This window comes from Aspergillus pseudotamarii, assembly GCF_009193445.1.
Source record: "Aspergillus pseudotamarii strain CBS 117625 unplaced genomic scaffold BDV38scaffold_125, whole genome shotgun sequence".
Lineage (NCBI taxonomy): Eukaryota > Fungi > Ascomycota > Eurotiomycetes > Eurotiales > Aspergillaceae > Aspergillus > Aspergillus pseudotamarii.
The window spans coordinates 35,856-54,777 of NW_022475139.1; the positions used below are offsets into that span (position 1 = coordinate 35,856).

The following is an 18,922-nucleotide window of genomic DNA, read 5'->3' on the forward strand; positions in this document are numbered from 1 at the left end:
CAGTCCCTTTCGTTGGTTAAATTCTTTAACTGATTTTTTTTTCTCATCTTCTTTCCAACATTCAATCTTCCTCAACACACACTCACTCACACTTCCCCAACACCACATCCTCACATCAAAATGTTCGGATTCTCTTTGTTCAAGTCTTCCAAGGAGGAGGAGACCTCCCAGCAGCCTACCTGGAATCCCAACACCCTCACCATGGAGCAGCCTTCTAGCCCTGCGGCCCCCAACCAGCAGCAGGTCGTTACTGAGCAGCCTGTACGTGACACCCTCCACACCCTCCCATTCCCATAATTATCCACGTTTCTCTGCTATGGTGATTTCTTTTGATGAATACCCTCGTACCATAGAGCTAATAATCCAACAGGCCAGCCAGGAGCAGATGAACATGAACCTCCGTGGTGGTGGAAATGGCGGTGGCATCTGCTGCGGAATGTAAGTTCCCCTTACTCCCCCCACCCAATGAGACCGTGATGCTTCCCAAATGAGTGTAATGGACACAGCTAATGAGTCGTGTATAGTTGCGCCGGTCTGGCTTGTTTCGAGTGCTGTGAGATCTGCTGTTAAAGTGTCGCACGGACCCCATCTCGGACATCACCTTGCGGGCCGCCATGATGTCTACGCGACCGACTCTCGTGTCAATGTTAAAGATACCCAGAGTTCTAGACTCGCTATGTTAAATGTTAATGCTAGCTATGGATTAGATGCGACGTGAAATGGCCTGCGGCCGCATAATGCACTAAAGTTGAACTGGTGTTCGCAACGTGTACCCATCAATGGACGTGATAGGTCATGTCTCCATAAATAACTATCCGCCCACGTTCGAGTATCAGGACTTGGCACTGCTATGATAGCACCCAGACTCAAGTACTATTTTCCGTAAACGTCTTGGTGTCATCGTTCGTATTTCAGCCGTCATCTTGCATACTGGCGTTGAGCCACATCACGTGGGATAACAACGCCCGGAGAAACAAACGGAGCGGGAAAACTTATATGTCAGCACCACATGAATTGCCAAGGACGTGGAGGATCATTAAAAGTAGCAGCCTTAATGCCTGAGGACATAGTATCTGACATGACATCCAACAGCCAACATCCAAGTGATCAATGTCCCTGAGACATCCATCACAGGATCCCCTGAAGATTCAACTCTTGTAGCCGCCACCTTCGCCGTCATTCCCTCACATGCATGCCGCCCGATACACCTATGATGATCTGAGCGTATGTCCTAGTGACTCGGCCTCTCCGGACTCCGATCGCCCCCTCCGAAACAAAATACCGGTATCTCCGACAGGCCAGTCGGAGTCTGAATGTCAATGCTCTTAGACGACACCGACCAAGATATACCCCGTCAATCATGACCAAGCCAAGAGGGATCGGCGTTTCGTCATTCCCGTAGGGGGTTAAAGTGTCATGATGACTTAGTGGGAAAGTGGCCCGGCTGGCTTAAGCCAATGGCTGCGGCATTAATATGAAGCCACCTATATAGGGTATGCACTAAACGGGGATTAATTCATTTCAGCCATATCACTCGTCCTCCTCTGCACCACTAGACCAGAATGCTTCTCCACTTCTTGACCTATACCCTCGGTGATAATGTCCTCGCCCGAGGTAGAATTTACCGATCTGGAGGGCTAAATATTGCGGTACATCCAGCCTTTGTCCTCCTTGTTGCACCGCATCAACCGCCCACCGGGAACGAGAAAGGTCACCATGATTCCCCTTCTCATTCTTGCGGCCCTCGCGGTCGTCTTCCGCCTCCTTTGGTCAATCTTTACGAGTCTTCGTCATGCGCAGAATGCTCGCAAGTGGCACTGCGGTACTATCCCCACCTATCCGGGTGATGTACTCGGCATCAACACGTTGAAGGAAGTTCTGCGTGCTGACAAGGAGAAACTCATCCCCGTTTTATCCGCACGGCGCGTCGAAACGATGACAGCCCGTGAAGGACGATACGTGTCGACCTTCCGCCTCCGCCAGATGGGAAGGGAGAGCGTCTTTACGTCTGACCCGAAGAACATGCAGGCTATTTTAGCTACACAGTTCAAGGAATTCGAGCTCGGTGATGTCAGAAGACATGCCCTGTGCCCGCTGTTGGGCTCCGGCATTGTGAGTCCCTTTTCACCCTATGCCCCCACACACAGCATAGGTCTATGTCAAACATGCAGCGATGGTTACTAACGCCGCCAATCTCAATCCAGTTCTCAACCGACGGCGAATCCTGGTCGCGATCGCGGACTCTTCTCCGTCCACAGTTCACCCGCGACCAAGTCAGCGACCTCGATCTCGAAGAACGCCACGTCCAAAAGGCCATGGCCGGCATACCCGCTGACCCTTCCACCAAATGGACTTCCGAAATCGATATCCAAACCATCTTCTTCCGACTAACCATCGATTCTGCCACGGAATTCCTCTTCGGCGAAAGCGTCGAAAGCCAAACTGCCGCATTAAGCGGTGGTAGAATCATCGAAGACAAATTCCCCTCTTACTTCGACCGCGGCCAATGGTACGCCTCGCAGCGCGCGCGCTTCGAAAAGCTCCACTGGATAGTCAACAACAAAGAAAGTCGCGAAACCGACCGGTTTGTGCACGCCTACGTCGACCGTTTTGTCGACGCTGCATTAGCCGCTGTAAAAGAAGGCAAAACCAACCCCGAAAAGAGCAACTCGGACCACTATGTTTTCCTCCACGGTCTCACTACCGTAACACAAGACCCCGTCGAACTCCGCTCCCAACTCCTCAACATCCTCCTCGCGGGGAGAGATACTACCGCTTCGCTGCTGAGCTGGTGTGTGCTTCTCCTCGCCCGCTATCCGGATATCTTCCAGAAGCTCCGCAATACGATCCTAGCCGACTTCGGTGACTATGAAAATCCAAGGAACATCACCTTCGCTTCGCTCAAATCCTGTCGTTATCTCCACTACTTCATGAATGAAGTCCTCCGTCTCTACCCCATCGTTCCGGGGAACCGTCGCGTCGCGGTAAAGGATACCACCCTCCCCTGTGGGGGAGGCCCGGACGGCTCTGAACCCGTGTATGTCCGCAAGGGCCAGCCCGTCGTGTACAGCGTGTTTGTCACGCACCGACGGAAGGATATCTGGGGCGCGGACGCGGAGGTGTTCAATCCGGACCGCTGGGAGAATCTCAAGGTCGGGTGGGAGTATTTGCCGTTCAACGGGGGTCCGAGAATCTGCATCGGGCAGCAATTCGCACTTACCGAGGCTGGGTATGTGCTTGTTCGACTTTTGCAGAGGTTTGATCGGATTGTGGATGCGAGGCCGGAGAGGGATATTCGGTTTAATGCTACGCTGACTAGTGCGCCGTGGGAGAATGTGATTGTTAGGTTGAGGGAGGGGGCTTAGGGGATGCCTTTTGGGTGGGCTTGGCAGTATCTCTGACAGATTGCATATTCATGACATGGCCTAATGATTTTGTTTCTTCTCTGAGAATATAATATGATATGCTTCACCCCGAACTAAAACTGGTCCTATCTACAAACCCCAAATAGTACCAAGCGCAGCCGCAAGGGAGCCCTACTATATGAAAATATGACAGTAAAATGGCAAGAGGAAAAAAATAAAATGAAAAGGATTAGTATTAATATATCACGCAGAAACTACCATTTCGCAAAGGGTCTGGAGATCTGAGAGGAGCTTCCCAGACAACTTGACTACTATGTCAAAACTCAAAACGTCCGCAAGTCGCTGTTTACTAAGACTTAAGATAAAAAAATCACCTCCGGTCAATCAGATCAATTGCTTCTGCGCCATATCCGTCACGCCTCCTAGCTAGGCTCCAACAAATCATGCTAGACTATATATTATCATCTCATTGAAGGTGTATTCCTAGTAGGGGTTCACAGTATGGACACAAAGAAGGAAGAAGAAAAGTAGAACAGATCCACCCTCTACAAGTATCCATCTAGTTCTTAGTCAATCGGAGTTATCTAGTCAATCTATATGATGAATTCGAGAAATAAATAAGAGATTGTGTAATAATCTAACAGAAGAAATTGGTTCATGGAACTGGTAAGGGGGTCCTGAGTAATTTGTTGCGGAGTTTGACCACCACCGAGTTAGGGCAGGGTTTTCCGGACATAATTTAATCAGTTCGACAGGTTCTAATCCATCCGTATTTGGCCCTTCTTTATTTTTAAATCCTAAATGACCGAGTCCGATATCATTGCATGCTAGGTTATAGGGTATGACAGACAAACTTAATCCATAGCAAAATAACAACCTCAACGACTCTTGACAGCACGACGAGACGAGTTACCCAAAGTTGAAGTTGCAAAGACATAAACCATGAACGAGACAAATAAGCCCTGACTAACCCCTCCAGCAACAGTAATCACGCCCAAACTTTCCTCCGAATAGCCCATACGATCCCGAGCCATATACAGGACAAGCACACTCCACATCGGAGCGCTAATCAGCCCATTCTGGTAAGTTATCCAAGCTGTATAGGACCGCATATCTCCGCGACGTTTTGCAGCACGCGCAAACGCAGTGAATAAGGCCAAATAACAGATCACTTGTGGGCCTAGTGCTAACCAAAATGCTTTTGGACGAGGTCCTCCGTTGAAACTTGGGCCCTTGGTGGCCAGAAAGAGAAGGCCGAGTAGGCCGCTCGCTGTTGCTATTAGGCGGGTATTAGGGCTGATGAGAAGCGGACTCGAGGGGCGGACATGTCGTTGGCGAAGGTAGAATATGGAGGCTGCGACTAAGAATGGTCCGCTGAATATAGCAGAATACAGGTTGATGATGTATTTGGTTTCGCCCCAGAGTCGACCCAGGGTTATCCATTGCACTCTTAGGAGTGGTGCCGATAGCATAGATGCATAGTTAAGGACCATGAATTCTCGGTGAGAGTTAATGTCGCGGTTCCAAATGGCATAGATGGCACAGGCCATGGTCAATGGGACACTGATTGAGAGCACCGACAGGATATATGCAAAGGGGTCCCCCGAGAAAACTTCCTTTTTTGGTATAGCATCAGCTAAAAAAGACCTCGAAGACCAAGTGATGATCATGGCGCATAGGAAATATAATCTCCCGAGATATCGATGGATCACTGGGTATTTGAACTGCAGGGTCGTGTTGAATTGGACTAGACCAATAACGATGGCGATAGAACCAGCAATTGTGTGAGAGAACATGGCTGTCAAGTTGCGCAAATACACTACCATCTGCCCCCCGTTAACATCGGACAAAGTGGCCGAGCCCTCCCCGTACGCAAATTCCGGGGATACTAGGACGGCGAGAACTTGATCGCTCAGGTTGGATGTATGTGTCTCGTCAAAGAAGTACGTGAACGACAAAGGTGCAAAGAAAATAACCATCACAATCACCATCACTTGAACAGTTCGCTTGTACACAAGTCCAACGCCATTGTTCCATCCCTTGGGAACTTGGATATCTTGCCCCATGGTGTGGGTGCTTGACTTTGGAACTTGAATCGGGGACATTCTGAGGTCACAATACCGAGATAAAGATAGTTAATGAGAGATACGACTTGGAACTGTCTTGCTTTATATCACTCGATGCGGGGGGAGCAAGGGACTCTCCAGCGTGATTATTCAGACCTATACACCTCGGTTTTCTCATTTTTTTTAGCCCTCGGTTCCATACCCCAAGGCTCAAGAAGATAAAATGTCTTCTAATCAATGATGGTCTGTAATCCTATATAGACTTTCGTCACTCCATGAGCCGACAGCTGCTCGGATGTCACCTCAGCCAGTTACCAACGTCACATCTCACATAACTACCATCGTGACAAATAAAATACTTCGAGCAAGTAGATCCCCACATTTGATTGCTGATTAGGCCCCATCGTTGTCGTAAAAGTATGGGGAATACTCAAGAATAGGGCTCAGCTGTGATGGATCATCCCCACTCCTACCTAGCCAGGATATTGCCACTATTCCTAATGCGTAACTTCTTGCGAGGCACGGGGTTCACCCACCGTCAGTTATAACAGTAATTGAATTTATATATATATAAATCAATTAGAACTTCGATTATGGTATTGTAACCGCCTCTGCATTATAATATGGCAACCGCTACAACGTGGTGGTGCTCGTACGCGCAATCCCACTGCAGATGACACTGAAGTCTATAAAATAGTATCTTGCGCTTTATGGACTCGTCCTCACGCCGGAACCGCTTGAGACCTTCCTGAATAAATAAGGTCCTCTGTAATAGTTACCTTTCTAGTAGAATGCTTTCTCTTACGGTACTTAGGACGCTCATGCTGAAACTGGAGGGTTGATTGAATTCTGTACAATTCTCGGCCACAGCATAACAGACATACCACCCTACTTCGATATATCTATAGATGGTGAGATGGGAGAGACGTGAGTTTTCGCTTTTACCCCTCCTTCCATTTCTTTCAAATACCTGCATTGTTCGAATATCCTAGGTAGACTGGGGAAAATTGGCAGATAGACACAACGTACGGATCTACGAGAAATCACTCCTTTCGCAGGAAAGGTCCCAGCAGATCCATGGAACCCACACCGATTTAATCAACTCGCAAAGCCCCACCATATCATATCTTCATTACCTTGAGTGGGAACAGGATGCCCAACGCCCTCGGCCCATATACCCTGTAGCTGGCTGCCTAAAACATACTTCGTCCAGCCACTAACAGGGGTATCAGCTAGCACTTGATCAGGCATTGTATCGTAGCCAATCACTGAAGCCCACGCCGCGAGAGACTCCTTAAACGAATCTGACCCGATGACTGTATCTTCAGATCCCAAATAGAGCTGTATCTTCGGATAAGGACCAGTGTAGCCTGGGTACATGTCTCTAATATTGCTCGAAGATCCCGCGGAATAAATGACGGCCGTTTTGGAGACGTCGGGATAAGCCCCCGCGCGTGTGTTCTGTAAGAACCTTGTTAGGAATTTGGTGCTATATGTCTCTCAGGACCAAGCCCTACGTACCGCCATGGTGCCTCTTATTCCTTCGACACCAATCACCCAACGACCGCACCGCACCAACAACCCTGTGTCACTCTACGCAACAAGCAACACAAGCGAGCTATGATTTACTATCAATAGCAGTAGGCATATTGCATCCTGCAGGGCTACTACCGTATCTACCGGTCCGCTGCTGGCATTTCATAGTAGCAGCGAGCCTACCCTTGCTGAGGGTTAGTTGTTCAACACGACGATTCCATCTGCTCTCTTTCATCTAACCTAAAATTTAACACAGGCTACAATTCCGAAAGACAAACTTGTGTCCAGCTCACATCCCAACGCCCAGCTTCTTGAAGCAGCCATCGATGCCATCCGAGAATGCTCGCCGCACGATACGCCCATGGCTGTCCGATACTTTGAGTTTCTCGAACGGCTTGTCCGCTCGTCTTTAACGCTACCACCTCATACAACTGAGCATGGACAGGTTGTGCACCATGACATGAATAAGAGCGTCGTGTCTCCTCCACCAGGCGGGTATATAGGAGCTGCGGACTCGGACTTTATGACTAGCATTGAGATTGCGGAATTAGGAGATTTTCCGGCGCCTCTCAATCACTATTTCACAGACCTTCTTTCGATGGAGCCCATGCATGTCGAGGGCGGTCTTTAGTGACTAACATATTCGCCGATTGGGACAAATATCATCGATTTATTAGAGAACTTAAGCCAGGGCTACATCCCTTACTAGACATATCCATACCCAAAGTATAGCAATATTCTATATCTATGGAAAATTGGCAACTCTCTACCTAGATTAACCTCCTATTGCTACTTGCAATCACACACTTTATATCCAGTTAGTGCATAAACCAGAGCACTTATAGAGTATTCTCGGAGCATTCATATACCGTCGTTGTAAAAGTGGCAGTATCTGTATTTGGTACAGAGAAACGGGGCAGAACTAATAAAGAAAAAGCTTCAGTTATTCACCAACAGATTTTAATAATTTCTTTGGGATTGTGCAGGTGCGAGGTGATACTCTCAATTATCTGAGATCCTTGCTGGTATATACACCAGGATGTTTCGGAACGCGTCCAGGGCCAGACGGGATCTTGTTTGGTGCGTGTCCCACGCAGTTGATGTTAGCATTACAACTAGACCTAAGCTACTATGGATGCCGAATTCTCCTCGGAGTAAAACTCTGAGATGAGGTTCCGGGACTAGGTGTCACCTAGTATGGCGACTAACATTGGGAACTCTTGGTGGATGTCAGTCGAGGGGCTTTCGTCTTCATATTGTGGCGGGGTCTCTGGTCGATCAATGATTTGTGTTTGGTTTTTGTTGCTCGAACAATGTTCGTTCGGTTGAGAGTAAGTTTTATATGGGTGAGGTCTGGGTAGATCTGGATCCATCCTGGAATGGACGTTCTTGGGGCTTTGGAGAAATGTTTACGCTAATCCTTTGTCCGGTTCTATGGTTCTATTGCAGAATGGATTGGATTGATGATCTTCTATCGGTTGGCTGGGAGTATTGTATGATGAGCTCTACTCAAGATTGAAGCTGGTAATATGTACAAATGAAGTGAGGAATTTGATCGGTTCCATCAACTTGCCACATCACCGTCCTTGGGTGTCCTTTTAAAGGCACTGGCTGTAGTAGGGGTTCTGCTTGACGCAAGTATAGCCGCTCTCGCAGGTGGTAGGTCCACTGTAGTTGATTCCGCCGCACCGGTGGTAGTGGGGGACGGCGCTCGCGGAGCTGCTGGGTGCTGCGGTAGATCTGCTGGCGGTCACAGTGACGGTAGTACGGTATCCACAGGCCTGGGAGGTCGAAAGAGTCGTCGGGGCGCTGCTTGTGGGCACACTAGAAGAAGTGCTGGACGAGTTGGAGGTTGGCTGAGGGGCTGGGTGAGATGGCGTGGGCGTGGCAGTGGCAGTGGCAACTTCCGAGGTGGTTGAAGGGGCTTCAGCAACGCTGCTAGTGGAGGAGGATTCAACAACACTGACGGTGGTCGATGATGCAGAGGCAGTCGAGACACTGGCAGAGGTAGAGGTGCTGGCAGCTACAGTCGATGGGACTGCAGATGTGGCCGAGGAGCTAGCGCCCGTGCCATCCACGAAGTATTTCTTCAAGATGGGCAGATATGTGGAGTAAGCAGTTCCGTCAGTCGGCTCCATGCTGTACATGTAGGAGCCCCACCAGGGGCCAGCCGACCACCATTCGGCACCCATCCAGACGTCGGAGTTGTCCGACATGTAAGAGAGGAGACCCTCGACAGCCTGCTCACACTGCTCATTGACACCGCCGGCGAATTCACCCAGGAAACCCTTCTTGTTGTTGGTCTTCAACCACTGTGTGGCGGTCTGCAGTCTCTCCTTGCCGATGGTCGAGCTGGCACAGGTCTCGGAGGTACCAGAGCCGTCCGAATCGAGATACTGGTGCATCTCGTAAACAATCTTGTCCTGCGGGTCAGTCAATTGACTGAGGTTGTCGTTGGTATCGGCCCACTTCCAAGCACCCGAGTACGAGTTGCCCTCAACAAAAATGTATTGTGTCGTGGCTCCAGCCGCGCGAATACCGTCAATGGCGGCCTGGTTCAGGCTGAGGACGAGAGACTGTTCCATGTCGTGGTACTCGTTGTCTGCATATGTTAGGATTCAAATCCCTTGGGAGCAGTCGGTGTCCTTGTCTTACTAGTATCGAAGATCACCTTCTCGTTAGATGCAAATTCTCCAGCGACGGTCTTCCAGAAAGTTTTAAAGTCAGAAGTAGAAGAGATGATACTTCCAGAGCTATGTAACTGTTTAGCTTCACATAGTCTCTCAACACATAAACGATGAATGTTCTTACTATCTTCCGTAGTTGTGGGGGTCGAGAACGGCGTAAGCACCGCTGTCAGTGATGGCCTGCACAGTCTACAAAGGCGTTAGTAAATATCGTATGACCATCCGTCGGGTGTGGACGTACAGATTTCAGGTCCTTCAAATAGGTGGCGTCCAGGGATCCAGTGATCTCGTTGGGCGCCAAACGCTCCATGAGGAAGGGGATACGGAAGACGTTCATTCCATCATTCCTCAGAGTCTGAATCTTAGACGTATCAGGCCAAGTGTAGTCAGTGCCCAGAGTTCCTGGGATGCTGGATCCGAACTCAGCGCCAGATTCGCTAACGCCGACCCCTAAGTTCATTCGTTAGATCCAGTAACTTCGAAGCCTACTTTCCAACGTACAGGTAAATCCTGAGCTGCGCTTTTTGATATCACGCGTGGGATACGCATGCACCAGGCTTGCAGCACTTGCAGCCACGATCAAGTTGCTGATTCTCATTGTGAATGAATGTATGCCGAGCTAGTCGGAGAAGAAAGGAGTGACAAAAAGAGTAAAGAAAGGAAGGGCAGAATGAATGAATGGATGACAAGAACCAGTCTTGAGCTTGGAGTGTTAGAGCATCACTGGAAAACGTCGCAAGTCATACACCTTTATATTCGTTCGGTCTTGGACTGAGAAATGTCCGGTGATTCCGTAGGTCTCCACATTAATCTCATCCGGCAATTCTACCGTAGAAGTTCTACTAGGATTCTGAGACAGCTAATCTGTGGGCTGATCCAGAATCCGTTTCCTTAGTGTACACATTTCCAAAGATGGCACACATTCCCGAGCACCCCCGTGGGCCGATCAAATTGTTGCCTGCTCGATATGAAGAGGCGCTCAGACTAGCTGGTAGTCGGCGATGTTAATCTAATTCAGGGGTTTAATGACAGGAACAGCATGTCGGGAACCATTAAGAGAGTCCCGATGGTGCTAGTAAATGGTTTCGAGAAATCGTGGTGCTATCTCCGGTCATCTATGAAGCACGGACTTGTGGGACCGGCGGAAATGAATCAAGCTCCTGCGCCAATAGTCGATTGCTTAGGGCACGCCTAACCATCCGTAAGCCGGGCTAAGCAAACAATTCGAATGGATACAGCCGGGCAGAAATCCGATTATTCGCTCTCATGGCAAAATTGCGGCAAATTACAGATCCAGCTTTCGTGGGGCCGGGCGTATAGTGAGCAAAACATGTTATCAAGATGAAACACGAAGAACCTCCGCAGATTGGTGGAGGAACCTCGACAAAATCCGTTGTGGGTGCTCGGCAAGTTCCTTAAACGGCCAACGTTGGAATAGTGGGCGACACCAGGGATTAGTTGAAATCTTAGCAAAGCTTGTTCGATGAAACTGAAACAGTATAAACCATGGAAGGATGATCGGGCGCTGGTACAATCGATTGAGGAGGGACTACTATGAGACATTAGCTCCCAGGGCCACTGTGATAGGTTTGAAACTAATCGTAGCTAGCTGTTGAACTCGGTTCGAGCACTGCGTGGGTACCAAATAAAAAAAGATTTTCCGCCTCTATGGGCTCGTTCTAGGTCCATACCGTGAGCCGGTCGAATCGTACCTTGTACGTCCATTTTTATGCGTGAGAGGAAAGGAAATGAGCAGAATTAAGATCAAATGACACTCTGCGACATGTGGCGAGAGGTCTTTTCGAGCCAAGACTATGGGATCATTTTAAAAGAATCGGGATTGATTTAAAGTCGCCGAATGTTGCGTGACTGGACATGCACCTGATCTGGCATGAGTCAAGGCAAACCACGTGCAACGGGGGACTCCCCTTGCATTTGGGTGGATAGTAATAGTAGTGCTTAATATTGACAACACTCCTCCTATGGCCACTATTGGTAGTATTACTAGTACGGCTGCAATGACAACTCCACGGTAAAATGGCTAGCGTGAAAAAGGGATGAGATGCCCGACTGCAAATCAGAGTAAAAGTGGGCATCATGTCAATTTGGCTATATACAAGAAACAATCATCACGACCGAGAAAGAGCAGGACAGCCAAGATAGGCCGTTGATCTCATTATTGGGTTACTTGGAACTCGTATGATCGGTCTCCGTTGCCAAGCGGAATAGCGTTCACCTCATTATCATAAAGAGTGCGTTCAAAGTACCTCACCCGTCCATCTTTACTTACAAGGATAACGGTTTGCTTCTGGGTACCGTACGTACCATGCAAATATGACTGGTCCAGCTCATCGCCCTGTTTGGCACCAGTCGCTTTCTCCTCAGCACAAGGCGCGGCTACTCCATCAGATGGCCTCGCCGGTACCTCTTTAGCCCCAAGCTTGGGGATGAAAATACTCTTCCTAAAGTACGGGAGATAGTCTTCTGCAGTTGCGCCGTCGGAAAGGTTAGGGAGCGTATTCCTGCTCAATAACCCAAGTAGTCTTTCAATAAGTCCATCTTCATCCTCGCCAGCCCCAACGTGTGCTTGGATAGCTTCAATCATCAGCTTCTCGCCATCGATGATCTTTGGCCAGGAGCGGTCATCAAAATGTGTGTTGCTTAGTCCCACCGTTTGGCCCTTTTCTGTCGCCAGCCAGGTGACCTGATCTATATTAGATGAGCGGTTGGAGATCACAGCCAGTGGCTCATTAACATAGCCGCACACCAGACTAAACCCTCCGACGTTTTTCGCTGTGGCACTTGCTACCATCCTCTGCGCAAAGTCTCGAGTGGATTCTCTAGGCTCAGGGGCGACCGTAAGCCAGCCGTTGACAATAGCACCTCGACTTTGGTTGCCGGTCGCCTTCTCGGACGTATCTTCACGATAGTTCGTTAAAACGGCAATCTTTCCCTCCTTCGTAATGCCCATCCATGTTCCTTGTGTAGCTCGTGCCAGGTCCCGGCCGCCTAGTATATTGGAATGTGGTTCGGGCCACCAATCAGCCGGGGCGGTTGGTCGACGGAGGTATTCCTAGACACTGTTAGGTCACGGCATATCAGGTGTTCCCGTTGCAGGTACTTCGATCGCATACATCCCTATTGTCGATAACAATAAGCGAATAAGACGGATGGGCTGTAGATATTAATGCAATACACATCGTAGCGGCTCGGGAACTTCAAGTCTCTATCGTGGTATGTTTGAGACAAGGGTGTACTGGTGCTTAGAGGTGGGGGTACTGTGGTTGAGTATGAGCTACCAGTCTCTTGCTCGCAAATATGTTCGGATATTGATATGTTCGATTAATGGTATCAAGGAAAGGTCATCAAAGATATACAGGCATCCAAGTTCCAAATTCGTAGAAGTTGTGAGGGAAAGACACAAGAGCTTTCATACTACAGATACTGAAGTCATCGGGCAGAGACACTGCCGGCAGATTCACCTCACCGCCTGTCTGGTTCACCGTCATCGGACCCACTTAGTGTGGAACTGGCTTCCTTAAATAGCAGCTCCTCACGTGATCAGGCTAGCAGGCTGCATGACTCAGCACGTTGAAGCTGTGTCGGATGCAAAAAAGTACGATTTGAAACATTCCCTCACCTGCAAGGTACTACATAAACCTTCGGGCCCTAGAATCGATGATGAACTGACAATGTTTGTTGGCGTTGTTTCACGCAATTCGACACGTAGTAGGATGACCTGGAAGCGTAGTCAGAAGACTGGAGATCGAAGACCAAAACCACTTTCCTGTGGACAAGTTTCAGTGATTAACAGCCAAAGCAACCACGTCGCTTTGGACCAGCAAACACTTCCGCTTCCTCCCCCAAGATATGCCATGAGTATGTACGTAGTATCTTTATATATCGTCCGGATAAAGTTTTTGCAGGCATTTGACGAACCTTAAATCATGACGTCAAGCAGAGTGTGATTCGCTGCGATTCGTGATCCCGGAAATGGGAAGGTTGCCCTAATCTCGTCGATGGTTCTTCCAGCTCCCATCTACTAAACTTGGAAGAGTAATAGTGGATGGATCACAGTAGGGCTGGCTGATCTCCCCTAAGGCAACCACCGTCGTGTCGTGTTGGCCTTTTCTTTCTCTCCCCTAACCACCCTTCCTTCAAAATCAGATACCTCCTCTCCTCTCTTTCTCTCGTTGCCATTGCGGCTGGCCGCTTCTTATTCCGTCCTCAGCTGGTCGCGTGAAGTCTCGCTGATCAACATTTCTCTGCCCCGCAAACGCAAAGGCTTCACTGACCGCCAAAGATTCTATCAACCCTTACCGACTCATTCACGTCGGCCACGTTTGAGACGTCTCTAAACCAGTGAATTATTCTCCCTCTTCCATCATGTTTGGAATTATCGCCGATTTGCTGTCGTAAGTACTATGACTCCTGTTTCCGGGAATCCCGGGAATTGTGGCTCTATCTCTCAATAATTTTCTGCCCGTTCCTGGAATGCTAACGGGGATTCATGCGTAGCTCGATCATTACGATCCTCTTCCCTATCTTCGCTTCTTTCAAAGCCCTCCGCTCGGGGAACCCCTCTCAGCTCGCACCATGGTTAATGTATTGGGTGGTCCTGTCGGCCATCTTGATGGCTGAGTCCTGGACGGTGTGGATTTTGGGATGGTATGTTACCTCGACCAGAAATCACCACGATACGAGTATCTAATAGACAACCTATACAGGCTTCCATTCTATAGCTGGATCCGTCTCTTCTTCTTTTCCTACCTGGTCCTGCCACAGACTCAGGGTGCCCAAATCCTCTACCAGACCCATGTGGACCCGTTCCTGGCCCAGCACGAACGAGAAATTGAAGAGTTCATCGGTCGCTCGCATGAGCGTGCCAAGGCTCTGGGCCTCCAATACTTTTACCAGGCGCTGGACTGGGTACGCGAGAATGTTTTCCACCTGCCCGCCCAACAGGCTGCCACTCCACCTCCGGCGACAGGCCCTGCTGCATACGCACAGTCGCTTCTCTCTCGGTTCAACGTCCCGACGGCTGCCGGAGGAAATGCCAACGCCCCTGCCCAGGGTAACGACTGGCTTTCGGCCATTGGCTCGGCCGTGGCCTCTATGACCTCCACCGGTAAGACTCCGGAGGCACGGGCGGAGGAACTCTCTGCCAGCGGCTCCTTCTTGCCCCGTGATATGGCCGGCATGTCCCATGATGAGAAGGCCAAATACCTCTCGAGCCAGCAGGATATGTTGGAGGTGCTGCGCAATGCATTGGCGAAGGAACAGCAAAACCTGCACGGCCGTGGTGATGACGCGTCCGGCTCGTCCTTGAGGAAGAACCGTAGCGACAACTCGTTTGATCATATCGAACCTGAGGATATCCGTGAGCGGTCCACCGGCAGCAACTGGACCTCTGGTGTCGACTTTGCGGCGCGAGCCGCGGAAGAATTGGCTCGATCCCGCGGTTCTCACTAGGCGGGATCGGACTCTTTCGCGCTTCTCATCTTTTCGGTCTTTGATTTTCTTTTTGCTGAATTCCCAAAAAGGGTTGTGTGTATGCAAGATAGATGGTCTGAACAATTAGAAAGGAAAGTTTTAACTGGTTGAGTAAATATTTTTTTACGGGATGAATGCGCCTAGCCGCAGTCATCGTATGCGTTAGCGAGTGGGCGCGTATGCCGGCAAAACATCGAGTAAATCAACAGCCTTGTCATTATGTCCCTTCTACCCCTCAATCCCCGGGACATTGCTCTTCATTGAGTATTCACTGCTCTTCTGCCTAACTCTTCGGTGTGGCTTAGCGTCTCAAGTCCTACAAGAACCCTCCTTCCGGTCAGTTCCTCCATCCATAAACCTCCCTTTCAGTCGCAGCGCTTCAAGCATTCTCTCTCCAGAATCATGGAACGACTGCAGCAAATCGTAGCACATCTCCAACCCTCCAATCTCTCCACAGAGTCCATCCTCAACACCTCCCAAGGACTCGCCAATTATGTGGTGGACCAAGCATCCCAGGTAGACTGGACCAATCTTCCGAACCAAACCGCACAATATGTTTCCGAGAACCCGAAAAGCGTTCTCTGGGGAGCGGTGCAAGTTGGGACCTTTTTCTGCCCCGGCATGGTCACTGGGCCTCTTATGCACGCCGCTGGGTTTACGAGCGCCGGACCCGCTGCTGGTATGGTCCCCTTTTTTTTGCTGCCCCAGTTACCTACAATTCATCCAAGAGAGCAACCGCTACTGACGCATTATACGATAGGCTCAGTGGCTTCATGGGCGCACAGCCACATAGCACCTATTGCTGGACAGGGGGTCTTCGCGCATGTTCAGAGCGCTGCCATGAATGGGTACGGACGCGCTGTCGTCGAGGGCGCAGCTCGAGGTATGGTTTTAGCGCCACGAGCTGTGGCCGGGGCATGGAAATACTTTCGGGGGTAAAAAAAATTTTTATCAACCAAGGGTGTCTCTGTGTCAAAGCGATGGGTGATTTTATGAGCTTTAATAGTAAACCTGGAGGTTGTTTGAAGCGGGTCACAGGGAATGGTTTCTACTGAGTACGGGACCAGGCGAGATCGATGACGGTTACGGGCAATATATGTTTTTACCTAGAACCATGAGATGACAGCAGGTTGTGAACAAGGACCTTTCGATCGGTACAGCAAGGTTTCTTTAATGTTTCTTTACACGGAGAAATAGATCTGAACCTTGTACTGCGCCATGAGAATGACTCTTGTATCATGCTATCCGAGTCTATATATAAATAAATAAATAAATAAATATTCAATCTGCGGTATCAACTAAGCTGCAGGGTGGCTGCCCAACGCGCCCATAGATCCCACAGATCCTTGCAGAAACATGAGAATAACAACGCCCGATCATGCCTTTGCAGTTTGCCTCCTTTGACTATTGAGAAGAAGTCGGTGAAGTTGAGGGTACGCGTTGGTAGATGGCGGCGGCATCCATGGGTGAAGTGAGGCGGCGGACGAGTCAGTGATTCTGGTACACTAACCCCGTCTGGGTTTAAGTCCGGTTGGTTGGGTGATCGTGGCAATTTACGCCTGAGGTGTCGACCACTCTTCACACATCCTCTTGGATACATTGGATGATTTCCTGATGAGGCTCCACTTGGTAGAGATCGTTGGACCGTGAGAGGTACCAATGCGCTGCTTGGGCCAATCATTTAAAGAAGCATCTGATTCATGGTCACAAATATGAATCACAGCTGGAGGAAAATCCTGTGGTGGTCGTAGGTCAACAGCTGAAATGACTACGGACGCATGGACTGGCCGAACCAACAGAGGAAACAACATTGACTGATGAATGAATCGTGAATTGAGTGACGGCTTGGCGCTGGCTTTTTTTTTTTGGTCCGCCACAACCCGACTTGTTCCCGATCGGGTAATCAGCCTGGTTCGGGCTCAAGCTGTCAGTATGGATTGTTCGGTCTGAGGGAATGTCCGTAGTCGTAGTAGCCTAGGTAGTAAGGACTCTGTAGAACTAATGATCTTGTTCCGTTCCTCTCCTCCTTGTTCTCTCTTTCCCTGAAGTGGAGTGGGTATTGTCAGGTCTGTATTTTTGGTATACGTGGTACCAAGTACTCTCCGACCTTCTTCCTCTCGTTGCCTTTCTGCCGTTCTTTATTCTCAGAAAAGAAATAAAATAAGAATCATAATCACCATAATGAAGTGGACTAAAATCAAATACAATACAGGATTCAACATCATAGACTCTTTGAAATAATGCACTTAATAAAATAGATCGTTCAGTGGTCCATCAGGAATACCGCCAGTTTTGTGTTGTTCAAATATCCACTGCCTGCATTGTTGGTATCGTTGGTTTCATCCGTACGGAATTTTCATTTTGATTTTGATTTTTTGAATTTTGATTTTTTATTTTACGTCTCGCTCGTTTCCACTTTGAGCAGTGGAAAAAAAAAAGCACCACCAGAACAAGAGGAAGAAAAAAAAAAAAGAGGAACCAGCGAAATCTTCCCTACTTCCTCTTTTTCTTCCCCCCTCTTTGGATTTTATTATTCTTTTTCCCTTTTTTTTCCTGCTTTACCCCAGGATTCTTCGTCGTTTATCCACGACGTTTCTTTTTTATTCTCTTTATCATCAGAGAATCTCTCTCTTTTTTTTTTTTGTGTGTCGGTGGTTCTTCTTCCCGATACCTTTAAAAAAAAAATCCCCCCCTCTTGTCGTTGGTATTTTATTATCCAATTTCCGTGGGATAATAAAGTTGACATCTATTTGATGTGGGATCTGGAGTGTGTTCGCCTTCTACTGTAACACGCTTTGACATCACCCACATTACTTTCTTACTATCAAAAACTCCTTCCCGCTTATCTCAAAACTTTTTTTTTTTTTCCCTTCCCTTCCTTCTTCTTTCCTTCCCCTCCAACCAAAAGCGCTTTTTTGTTTAACAACTCATTTTAACCTACCTGTCTAATGAGCTCGATCCCTCCAAAGTCAGGCCTTCAACCTCAAGGACAGAGCACCTCTAACCAGGCCGCCTCTCAATCTACCGCTCCTGCAACCTCTGGGAATCCCTCTTCTCAGCCGGCTGCGACCAAGTCCTACGCCAGCGCCACCAAAAAGTCCGCGACGGACTCGACCGCCGCTCCCGTCACCGTGGGCGGCTCATCGCAACATGGGAAGTCGACCTCAGTATCTCCTGTGAGCGGCAAACCCATGCAGCAATCTCAGACCCCCGGCGTCACCATCGTCAATGGCGCCCCGGCTCCTTCCTCCGCGCAAGGCGATCATTCTCGCAAGCCCTCCGTGACCATCACCTCCGCCGGTACCTCAGGCTACATCCCCAACGGGGGTCCCAACAGTCGTCCCAATAGCTTGCAGTTTGGCTTTGCTGCCAACCAGCCGACCTCACCCAATATGGGTAACCCAGCCGTGCCGGCCAACCAGCCCCAGTCCGGTTTGGGTGTCAACCCAGGTGCGAATCCCCGTGTCACGTCGCCTCAGACGTCGCCGTCGCCTATTCCTCAGCCCGCCTCGAGCGGTGGCCGGCCACCGCCGTCGTCATACCAGGCTCAAGGCAATGTTCCCAACTTTGGCAGCTTCGGTGATGCAGGTGATAACGTAAGTACCTCCTCTTCGTTCGTCTCTCGTTTGAATCTTGGGCAGGATCGGTTTCATTTGAGTTTTCTTTCTTCTATGTTCTATTTTTTTCTGGGATTTATTATTTTGTTACGATTTTCGCTCTGCTTCTCTGTACCTTTTCAGTTTTTTTTTTTTTTTTTAAAAAAAAAAAAAATCCG

The 18,922-nt window shown here is 49.1% G+C and overlaps 9 protein-coding genes across 9 annotated transcripts; 6 read left to right on the forward strand and 3 right to left on the reverse strand.

Annotated features, from left to right (window-relative positions):
* Window positions 1–120: 120 nt before the first annotated feature.
* BDV38DRAFT_288997 (uncharacterized protein) lies at window positions 121–442 on the forward strand (the record flags this gene model as incomplete). The annotated part of the gene is made up of 2 exons (XM_032061149.1): window positions 121–261; window positions 371–442. The coding sequence occupies 2 exons, from the start codon at window positions 121–123 to the stop codon at window positions 440–442; spliced, it is 213 nt and encodes a 70-aa protein (XP_031907183.1).
* Window positions 443–1,716: 1,274 nt separating this feature from the next.
* BDV38DRAFT_288998 (cytochrome P450) lies at window positions 1,717–3,365 on the forward strand (the record flags this gene model as incomplete). The annotated part of the gene is made up of 2 exons (XM_032061150.1): window positions 1,717–2,112; window positions 2,205–3,365. The coding sequence occupies 2 exons, from the start codon at window positions 1,717–1,719 to the stop codon at window positions 3,363–3,365; spliced, it is 1,557 nt and encodes a 518-aa protein (XP_031907184.1).
* Window positions 3,366–3,804: 439 nt separating this feature from the next.
* Window positions 3,805–6,197, reverse strand: BDV38DRAFT_32504 (uncharacterized protein). The gene has a single exon (XM_032063173.1). The coding sequence runs from the start codon at window positions 5,468–5,470 to the stop codon at window positions 4,244–4,246; it is 1,227 nt and encodes a 408-aa protein (XP_031907185.1). The 5' UTR covers window positions 5,471–6,197; the 3' UTR covers window positions 3,805–4,243.
* A 469-nt stretch (window positions 6,198–6,666) lies between these two features.
* On the forward strand, window positions 6,667–7,873 carry BDV38DRAFT_32911 (uncharacterized protein). The gene is made up of 2 exons (XM_032063178.1): window positions 6,667–7,161; window positions 7,224–7,873. The coding sequence occupies exons 1-2, from the start codon at window positions 6,925–6,927 to the stop codon at window positions 7,596–7,598; spliced, it is 612 nt and encodes a 203-aa protein (XP_031907186.1). The 5' UTR covers window positions 6,667–6,924; the 3' UTR covers window positions 7,599–7,873.
* A 579-nt stretch (window positions 7,874–8,452) lies between these two features.
* Window positions 8,453–10,580, reverse strand: egl3 (putative extracellular endoglucanase/cellulase). The gene is made up of 5 exons (XM_032063176.1): window positions 10,156–10,580; window positions 9,896–10,104; window positions 9,779–9,843; window positions 9,623–9,720; window positions 8,453–9,569 (listed from the first exon to the last, which is right to left on the reverse strand). Exons 1-5 carry the CDS (start codon window positions 10,250–10,252, stop codon window positions 8,566–8,568), a joined length of 1,473 nt encoding a protein of 490 aa, XP_031907187.1. The 5' UTR covers window positions 10,253–10,580; the 3' UTR covers window positions 8,453–8,565.
* A 943-nt stretch (window positions 10,581–11,523) lies between these two features.
* Window positions 11,524–13,043, reverse strand: BDV38DRAFT_32523 (NRDE family protein). The gene is made up of 2 exons (XM_032063175.1): window positions 12,789–13,043; window positions 11,524–12,727 (listed from the first exon to the last, which is right to left on the reverse strand). The coding sequence occupies exons 1-2, from the start codon at window positions 12,852–12,854 to the stop codon at window positions 11,831–11,833; spliced, it is 963 nt and encodes a 320-aa protein (XP_031907188.1). The 5' UTR covers window positions 12,855–13,043; the 3' UTR covers window positions 11,524–11,830.
* A 776-nt stretch (window positions 13,044–13,819) lies between these two features.
* On the forward strand, window positions 13,820–15,338 carry BDV38DRAFT_33101 (HVA22/TB2/DP1 family protein). The gene is made up of 3 exons (XM_032063181.1): window positions 13,820–14,069; window positions 14,173–14,322; window positions 14,382–15,338. The coding sequence occupies exons 1-3, from the start codon at window positions 14,041–14,043 to the stop codon at window positions 15,124–15,126; spliced, it is 924 nt and encodes a 307-aa protein (XP_031907189.1). The 5' UTR covers window positions 13,820–14,040; the 3' UTR covers window positions 15,127–15,338.
* BDV38DRAFT_32513 (uncharacterized protein) lies at window positions 15,339–16,264 on the forward strand. Its single transcript, XM_032063174.1, has 2 exons — window positions 15,339–15,826; window positions 15,908–16,264. The coding sequence occupies exons 1-2, from the start codon at window positions 15,550–15,552 to the stop codon at window positions 16,084–16,086; spliced, it is 456 nt and encodes a 151-aa protein (XP_031907190.1). The 5' UTR covers window positions 15,339–15,549; the 3' UTR covers window positions 16,087–16,264.
* Window positions 16,265–18,095: 1,831 nt separating this feature from the next.
* On the forward strand, window positions 18,096–18,743 carry BDV38DRAFT_289005 (putative eukaryotic translation initiation factor subunit eIF-4F; the record flags this gene model as incomplete). Its single annotated transcript, XM_032061151.1, has 1 exon — window positions 18,096–18,743. A coding segment is annotated over one exon (648 nt), but the record flags the coding sequence as incomplete, so codon positions are not given.
* Window positions 18,744–18,922: the final 179 nt, after the last annotated feature.